The sequence below is a fragment of the Triticum dicoccoides genome, chromosome 5A (genome assembly GCF_002162155.2).
Source record: "Triticum dicoccoides isolate Atlit2015 ecotype Zavitan chromosome 5A, WEW_v2.0, whole genome shotgun sequence".
NCBI classification, from domain to species: domain Eukaryota; kingdom Viridiplantae; phylum Streptophyta; class Magnoliopsida; order Poales; family Poaceae; genus Triticum; species Triticum dicoccoides.
This window is the reverse complement of record NC_041388.1, coordinates 693204680-693214381: the sequence shown is the minus strand read 5'-3', so window position 1 is coordinate 693214381 and position 9702 is coordinate 693204680. Positions and strand designations below refer to the sequence as shown.

The 9702-nt window shown below is 46.8% G+C and overlaps 1 protein-coding gene across 1 annotated transcript; it reads left to right on the top strand.

The window, feature by feature from the left end:
- Positions 1 to 3631: 3631 nt before the first annotated feature.
- On the top strand, positions 3632 to 4700 carry LOC119298486 (LOB domain-containing protein 41-like). The gene has a single exon (XM_037575870.1). It carries the CDS (start codon positions 3670 to 3672, stop codon positions 4489 to 4491), a length of 822 nt encoding a protein of 273 aa, XP_037431767.1. The 5' UTR covers positions 3632 to 3669; the 3' UTR covers positions 4492 to 4700.
- The last annotated feature ends 5002 nt before the right edge of the window (positions 4701 to 9702 follow it).

Genomic DNA, 9702 nt, shown 5'->3' with positions numbered 1-9702 from the left:
CATCTGATTCGAGTGTGTCTTGCGCAACCTTGAGCCTTTGCTTCTGCTTTTTAAGACTCCTCGCGGTGGCAACAAGCCTTTTACGGGCATTCTGCTGCTGCGGGTGCCTGTCCGGCGTTATGTCGTACAGACCATTATACTTGATAGAATTTGTTTGTTCGGTTTGATTATCCGGATTGCCGTTGTCTGGCAGCGGTTCGCCCTGCTCCAGCGCTGGGTCTGTGTGATCGTTATTTCTGTCGAGGCGGGATTTGGGGCGGCGCTTGCGTCGCCGCTTTGACTGCTTCTCAAGGGAACAAGCCTTCGGTGCGTCCTTCCGCTCCTCGTCGTTATCTTTTGGTGCGCCCATCATGTATACGTCATATGACGAGGTGGCTTTCCAGGGCCCAATAGAGGCTGGTTCTTCATCGTCTCCTTCATCGGCGTCCATACCGTCGATGTCTTCGGAGTCGAAGTCGAGCATGTTGGTTAAATCGTCGACAGTGGCTACAAAGTGGGTGGTGGTTGGGCTTTGAATTTCTTCATTGTCCGTATCCCAACCTTGCTGACTGTAGTCCGGCCAGGACTCTCCTGATAAAGAGAGAGACTTTAGTGTCTTCAGAATATAGCCGAAAGACGAGTGCTGAAAGATGTCCGCGGTAGTAAACTCCATGATCGGTGCCCAATCGGATTCGATCGGCAGGGGGGCGGAGGGTTAGGAGTCCAGAGAGGAGTCCGGCTCCGTGGAGTCACGAGTCTCGCGGAGTGCGGGGCTGGTGTTCGGCTCGATCGCCGTTGGGATCGCAGCCCCCGAGGCGGCGTCCAACCACCCATCCTCGATCGGTGCAGTTGGCTCCGAATTAGGGGTCAAAGCCGATGCGGGTGCGGCCTCCAGGGCACTGTTCGGCGGCAGTGCTAGATCATGCTCGTCGTGACAGTGCGGCGCGCTCGGCAGTGGCTCGAATCCGTCGAAAATCAAGTCCCCGCGGATGTCAGCCGTGTAGTTTAAACTTCGAAATGTGACCTGACGGCCAGGGGCATAGCTTTCGATCTGCTCCAGATGGCCACCGAAGACGAAGATCTGTCCGGGGAGGAAGGTCTCACCCTGGACTGCATTGCTATTGATGATCGTAGGAGCCATCAAGCCTAACAGCGACGACACAGAGGAACTCTCAATGAAAGCACCAATGTCGGTGTCAAAACCGGCGGATCTCGGGTAGGGGGTCCCGAACTGTGCGTCTAGGCCCGATGGTAATAGGAGGCAAGAGACACGAAGTTTTACCCAGGTTCGGGCCCTTTTGATGGAGGTAAAACCCTACGTCCTGCTTGATTAATATTGGTGATATGGGTAGTACAAGAGTAGATTTACCACGAGATCGGAGAGGCTAAACCCTAGAAGTTAGCCTATGGTCTGATTGTTGTTCTGTATGTTGTCCTGCGAACTAAAACCCTTCGGTTTATATAGACACCGGAGAGGGTTAGGGTTATACAAAGTCAGTTACAATGGTCGGAGATCTACATATCCGTATTGCCAAGCTTGCCTTCCATGCCAAGGAAAGTCCCTTCCGGACACGGGACGAAGTCTTCAATCTTGTATCTTCATAGTCCAGGAGTCCGGCTGAAGGTATAGTCCGGCCATCCGGACACCCCCTAATCCAGGACTCCCTCACACGCTCAGCATTTTTAAATACAAGTCACCCATTAAAAAAATTCAAATACATGTTGAACATCTTTCTAATACACAGTGAACATGCTCTTCAAATATATTGAACATTTTTAAATTCATAGTCAACACTTCTAAAACATATTTGATTTTTTTACAGAATCACATTTTTTAAAATATACTCCCTCCGTTCCTAAATATAAGACCTTTTAGAGATTCCAATATGAAGTACATGCGAAGAAAAATGTGTGAATCTATATTCTAAAATATGTCTCTATACATTCACATGTAGTTAATATTGAGATTTCTAAAAGATCTTATATTTAAAAATGGAGGGAGTACTTAACATTTTTACATAGACAGTGATTATTTTTAAGTACACGGTGAATGTTTTTAATACACAATAATCATTTTGTAAACACATGACAAAATTAAAAAAACATATTAAGCATCTTTAAAAAAGATGGTGATCGTTTTTTAAGTATAAGATACATGACCAACATTTTTTTAATACATGATGAACATTTTTAATATACAATGAAGAATTTTCAAATACATGATGAAAATGTTTGTATAAAGACGTGAACAGTTATCTAAAATACACAATAAAAAATCACCCGATGATCCTTTGTCAAACACACAATCACATGATGAACATTTTATCAAGCATTTTTAGAAATTATAGGAGCACTCTTCTAAAATGTTCAAACCTATTAATTAAAACATTTTTCAAAAAGAAAAGAAAAAACAGAAGAGGAGGAAGATGAAAAATTATACATAATGACAGATCCTCGCTCTTAGTCCAATGTTGATAAAACCGGTACCAAGGTGTAGTGGGCCGACCCATGAGGATAGTTGTAGGGAACTGGCTACTCCAACGAGTGGCGCACATGCAGTGTGACACTTGTCACAACCTGGGTGGTGGGAGTAATGTTGCAAAGAGTACTCTTTAATTAGTGATTTCGGGGTCCTCCTATTTGACGTGATTAGCGTCAAATGACCATTGTTTCACATGAGCCCGCTCCGATTGGGCCAGCCCATTAGTGACTCAACATGTACTACAACGACTTGACCGAGGTACTAGAGCAACTTTACCGAAAATTGCGACTAAAATATTTTAGCGACTTGGCTGGATACTATAGCGAGCACTTTTTTATTTGGTTTTAAGAAAAGTGAAATGTTTCCAAAAAAATTGAGAACATTTAAGGTAAACTGTTAAACCATTTTTGAAAAATAGTTAACATTTTTTCAAAAACACAAACATTTTTAAAGTGACTTTGAACTTTTTTCAAAAGTACAAACATAATTTAAAATTATGAAACATTTTAAAAAAGGCCAACATTCATTGAAAACGTGAACATTTATGCAGGATTCCTCCTAGACGTGCCAGGGTAAGATGCGTGGGTGGTCGTCAAAGAGGAAGAGGTTGAAGAAGCCTGATGCGTGCCCTCTTCACATCAAACAGACAACCTGTCGTGTGCAAACTTCTCCTCCCTTCGTCTCTCCTTGCAAGGAAAGGCGGCTAGGTTTTCTGTCTCCCGTCGACGACGCGCCTTCGGCTCGCTTCAGTATTTGTAGTCGTGATTAGAAGATCTATGAATCTGGATGTATTTTTTATTATTTCTGATAGATCGAAAGTTTTCCAAAAAAAAAAGACCAACAACCTGCCACCCTCACCAAAAAAAAAAGGCCTGCGCCACATCCCTCCCGCCCGGGTGGGCCGGCCGGGATGTCACGTACCACGCAGCACTCCAAGAAAACCGCGGCGGCACGTCGCACAGAAACTCCACCGAAAGCGAAAGCTCCATCCCGCCGATTGTTTGCCCGCTAAAATCCATTTCTTGTTTCTTTTTCCGGAACCCACTCTATCCATCTCCCGTTGTTTTGGCACCGCCGCCCAACCCACCCTCCCGAAACCATGGGCCGACGCACCTATAAAACCCTCCTGCCCCCCATCTCCGCCGTCCCACACCACCACCAGTTCACCGGAGCAAGAAGATAGACCCACCTCCACCGACCGACCGACCATGCGGGCGAGCTGCAACGGCTGCCGGGTGCTGCGCAAGGGGTGCGCCGACGACTGCACCATCCGCCCCTGCCTGGCCTGGATCCGGAGCCCCGACGCGCAGGCCAACGCCACCGTCTTCCTCGCCAAGTTCTACGGCCGCGCGGGGCTCATCAACCTGCTCGCCGCCGCCCCCGACGACGCCCAGCGCCCGGCGCTCTTCCGCTCGCTGCTCTACGAGGCGTGCGGCCGCGCGGCCAACCCCGTCTTCGGCGCCTCCGGGCTCTTCTCCACGGGGAACTGGGAGGCCTGCCAGGCCGCCGTCCAGGCCGTGCTCGAGGGCCGCCCCATCCCCCAGGTCGCCGCCGACCAGGCCGCCCCGCACCCCGGCCTCCTCGCGGCCTACGGCGTCCGCCATATCCCCAAGGACGGCATTGACCGTGCGTCCGCCGCACTCCGCGCCTCGCGCGCAAGCTTCAAGCGCGCGTCCTCCTCCTCTTCCACGGCCAGACCCGAGCGCAACGGTGGCCTCGGCGAGGAGACGGCCGGCAGCAGCCACGACCACGCTGTTGAAGACGACGGCGAGGCGCTGGCAGACAAGCAGAAGAGGGTACAATCGTTCTCGTCGGAGGCCGAGGCGGGCTCGCACGTGAGCCAGGCAGAGCAGAGCGCGAGCGCCCCTGTGCCGCAGGTGGCACAGGACGACGGCGAAATTGACCTGGAGCTCACCCTCGGGTTCGGGCCAGCCGCGCGCGTGCTGACGTCGCCGCCGGCACGCTTCGAGGCTAGCAGATTGAGCACCAAGTCGGGCCACGCCGGTCTGCTGCTTGGGCTGCCGGCGTGAAACTAGAGACGCGGCGACAGTGCCGTCCTTCCTACTGCTGGCTGGGAGAGAGAGAGACAAAAATGTCAGTTTTTTTGGGATCATCGTTCGTGCCATATCGACACCTTTGGGATAGAGATATCTCTTGGATATCTCTTACTAGAAGAGAAGAAAATTGTGTAGTACCTAGAACCTGTAAAAATTAAATTAAATCAAGAAACCTTTTTGTCTCTACTGAGGGATTTGTTCAATGGGATACATCTATTAATTAATTTCCAAAAATAAATGACTATATCTGTCTTGTTTTGGTATTTTGAAGACTATGCGTGAGAGGGGAGTGAATACAATAGCGTGTACACCTTAGAGATACATGTACTTCCTCCGTTTCTTTTTTGTCTGCATATAAGATTTGGTCAAAGTCAAACTTTGTAAAGTTTGACCAACTTTATTGCAAAAAATATTAACGTCTAGAATACTAAGCTACACCCTCCGTTTCAAAATAGATGACTCAACTTTGTACTAATAGACTAAAAAGAAATGAAGGGAATACTTTTGGAGGTGAATCGAAATTTCACGGACCTCGACACAGCGGCACCGACTGCACCTGCACATGCCGCATGATTCAACCAAATCCGGCAGAACATAACCTTCGCGCATCCTCCGCCAGCACTCGACGCACCATCCAATCCGAGGCAAAGCAGGAAAGGGCTTTATTCCAACTCTAGGATGTGACCGCCTCGTCGCCCCAAACAGACACAACACATTAAAAAAATGTACTCCTGCCAAAAAAAACCTAGAAAAAAGAAGGCATGGGAGCCATTCTGCTGGCGGGGCATCGTGATCCGCCGCACCTCTAAGATATGAGAGGGATATTTTCGTATAGGGGGTAAGACATCCACTAAGTGGCAGCAAAAGTTGGAGCTTTATTAATGAGAAGAAGTGGTCATAGAGATACATAAAGGGTCATGAGGAACACCAGGCTATAGATCGGGACCCTGCAATAGAGAGAGAACTTGGCAAAGTTATGGGCTTCATAATTCAACTCACGCCATTTGAAACTAAGATCTCAACTGATAAAGTTGTGCGGCAAAAGTTGGTTGTATTTGGAAAGTTGGGAATGAGCGAAATGTGTTGGGTAGGTCCAACTAAAATAAACCTGGGCTAGAAGTTGGGCCTACGCCGACTCACATGGCCGACCTCAGATCGAGGTATCCCCGTCTCCGTGTAGTGCATGTTGCTACATCTTTCTGACACTGAGAGGATGTGAAACCTTGCCAAGGTTCCTTCTATTGCCGACCACTAGTTGTAACCGCCGCAACACTCGCCATCCGGTCACTGTTGCCCGCCACTAAGAGAGAGAGAGACAAAAATGTCAGTTTTTTTGGGATCATCGTTTGTGCCATGTCGACACCTCTGGGATAGAGATATCTCTTACTAAAATAGAAGAAAATTGTGTAGTACCTAGAACCTGTAAAAATTAAATTAAATCAAGAAACCTGCTGAGGGATTTGTTCAAGGGGATACATCTATTAATTAATTTCCAAAAATAAATGACTATCTCTGTCTTGTTTTGGTATTTTGAAGACTATACGTGAGAGGGGAGTGAATACAATAGCGTGCACACCTTAGAGATACATGTACTCTCTTCGTTTCTTTTTAGTCTGCATATAAGATTTGGTCAAAGTCAAACTTTGTAAAGTTTGGCCAACTTTATTGCAAAAAATATCAAGGTCTACAATACTAAGCTACTCCCTCTGTTCCAAAATAGATGACTCAACTTTATACTAACAAACTAAACAGAAATGGAGGGAGTACTTTTGGAGGTGAATCGAAATTTCACGGACCTCGACACAGCGACACCGACTGCACCTGCACATGCCGCATGATTCAACCAAATCCGGCGGAACATAACCTTCGCGCATCCTCCGCCAGCACTCGACGCACCATCCAATCCGAGGTAAAGCAGGAAAGGGCCTTATTCCAACTCTAGGATGTGACCGCCTCGTCGCCCCAAACACACACAAAACGTAAAAAAATGTACTCCTGCCAAAAAACCTGGAAAAAAGAAGGCATGGGAGCCCTCCTGCTGGCGGGGCATCGTGGTCCGCCGCACCTCTAAGATATGAGAGGGATATTTTCGTATAGGGGGTAAGACATCCACTAAGTTGCAGCAAAAGTTGGACCTTGATTAATAAGAAGAGGTGGTCATAGAGATATATAAAGGATCATGAGGAACACCAGGCTATGGATCAGGACCCTGCAATGGGGAGAGAACTTGGCAAGGTTATGGGCTTCATAATTCAACTCACACCATTTGAAACTAAAATCACAACTGATAAAGTTATGCGGCAAAAGTTGGTTGTATTTGAAAAGTTGGGAATGAGCGAAATGTGTTGGGTAGGTCCAACTGAAATGAACCTGGGCCAGAAGTTGGGCCTACGCCGACTCACATGGCCGACCTCAGATCGAGGTATCCCCGCCCCGTGTAGTGCATGTTGCTACATCTTTCTGACACTGAGAGGATGTAAAACCTTGCCAAGGTTCCTTCTATTGCCGACCACTAGTTGCAACCGCCGCAACACTCGCCACCCGGTCACTGTCACCCGCCACTAAGAGAGAGAGACAAAAATGTTAGTTTTTTGGGATCATCGTTCGTGCCATATCGACACCTTTGGGATAGAGATATCTCTTACTAGAAGAGAAGAAAATTGTGTAGTACCTAGAACCTGTAAAAATTAAATTAAATCAAGAAACCTGCTGAGGGATTTGTTCAAAGGGATACATCTATTAATTAATTTCCAAAAATAAATGACTATCTCTGTCTTGTTTTGGTATTTTGAAGACTATACGTGAGAGGGGAGTGAATACAATAGCGTGTACTCCCTCCGTCCACGAATAAGTGTACTTCTAGCTTTTGTCCTAGGTTAAAGTTTTAAAACTTTGACCAACTTTATAGGGAAAAGTACTAGCATTTATGACACTAACTTAATATCACTAGATCTATTTTGAAATGTACTTTTATGATATATCAATTTGATGTCATATATGTTATCACTCTTTTGTATATAGTTGGTCAAAATTTCAAAACTTTGACTTAAGACAAAAGCTAGAAGTACACTTATTCGCGGACGGAGGGAGTACACCTTAGAGATACATGTACTCCCTCCGTTTCTTTTTTGTCTGCATATAAGATTTGGTCAAAGTCAAACTTTGTAAAGTTTGACCAACTTTATTGCAAAAAATATCAAGGTCTACAATACTAAGCTACTCCCTCTGTTCTAAAATAGATGACTCAACTTTGTACTAACAGACTAAACAGAAATGGAGGGAGTACTTTTGGAGGTGAATCGAAATTTCACTGACCTCCACACAGCGGCACCGACTGCACCTGCACATGCCGCATGATTCAACCAAATCCGGCGGAACATAACCTTCGCGCATCCTCCGCCAACACTCGACGCACCACCCAATCCGAGGCAAAGCAGGAAAGGGCCTTATTCCAACTCTAGGATGTGACCGCCTCGTCGCCCCAAACAGACACAAAACATAAAAAAATGTACTCCTGCCAAAAAACCTGGAAAAAGAAGGCATGGGAGCCCTCCTGCTGGCGGGGCATCGTGATCCGCCGCACCTCTAAGATATGAGAGGGATATTTTCGTATAGGGGGTAAGTCATCCATTAAGTTGCAGTAAAAGTTGGAGCTTTATTAATGAGAAGAGGTGGTCATAGAGATACATAAAGGGTCATGAGGAACACCAGGCTAGAGATCGGGACCCTGCAATGGAGAGAGAACTTGGCAAGGTTATGGGCTTCATAATTCAACTCACACCATTTGGAACTAAGATCACAACTCATAAAGTTATGCGGCAAAAGTTGGTTGTATTCGGGAAGTTGGGAATGAGCGAAATGTGTTGGGAATGGGCCGGAAGTTGGGCCTACGCCGACTCACATGGCCGACCTTAGATTGAGGTATCCCCGTCCTCATGTAGTGCATGCTGCTACATCTTTCTGACACTAAGAGGATGTGGAACCTTGCCAAGGTTCCTTCTATTGCCGACCACTGGTTGCAATCGCCGCAACACTCGCCGCCCGGTCACTGTCGCCCGCCATATTTGTCTTCTGTTCCTTGAATTTGATGGTATGTATGTCCTCCCCAACCCCCCTCCACTCATCTGTCCACTGCCCCCAATCTCCATATCATTTGATGCGAGAAATTTCCAATATATTGAGGTTCACCAAAGGAACAACGACTCAAGTAAGCATGAAATTTTCAACCCATCTCAGAATTTTCAACGACACAATGGTGCTGACTACATGAGCGCATGACGCATGATGGAACATAACCTTCACACGCCTTTCACTGCCATTGATCGCACCACCGGAATGGGGACATAGCAGAAATTACCCTATTCCAACTCTAGGATGTGGATGCCTCACTACCACACAAAACCTAAACGAGACCCTCTTACTGGTGGTGGACCTGGATCCGCTGCACCTCCAAGGCTCATAGGACCATCGAAGGTGAGGCGGGCCGTGAGCGACAACTACGAGAAGCGAGGGCTGCCGGATGTGAGGAGACATGATTTTTTTTAAAGATGGGTGAGATTCGTATAGGGAAAAATCACCCACTCAAGTTGCAGCAAAAGTATTCTTTTAGGGGTAGCAAAAGTTGTCTTTTTTTAGAAAGAAAAAGTTGGCTATGATTGGAAAATTGGGATGAGATCAATTTGTTGGGTCCACCCAACTGAAATGAGTCGGAAAGACATGGGAGGAGGACACAAACCTCATAAGTCCTACGATGGAGTTGTATCTCATCGAGTTTCATCGGACAAAGATGGAACAAACACTAATGCAATGACATCCCCTTTCTAGGACGTCGCTGCCTTGGACAAGCACTAATTGCACCAGAACGTATGCCCAACGGTTGACACCAACCTACAACTCGTTGGAACACCTACCCCTCCAAGGAAGGCCATCAACATGGAGAAAGCGAGGAACTATTATTTTGGAATTTGACATACAAACAAACCCAACCCCCAGCCCCAGGCTTTTGCCAGCCCATTAGCCAACTATAATCCCTCCACGGCTGTGCAGATAACACTTCGACCATCTCCTAAAAAATGAGTAATGCTACACTTACGAAGAAGTTTAATGTAATCTTACGTGATTAGCCACATGTCAAAATTTGTGATTGGGTTAGGGTGAGGAGGGGCCCACCCCGATTAAAATCTT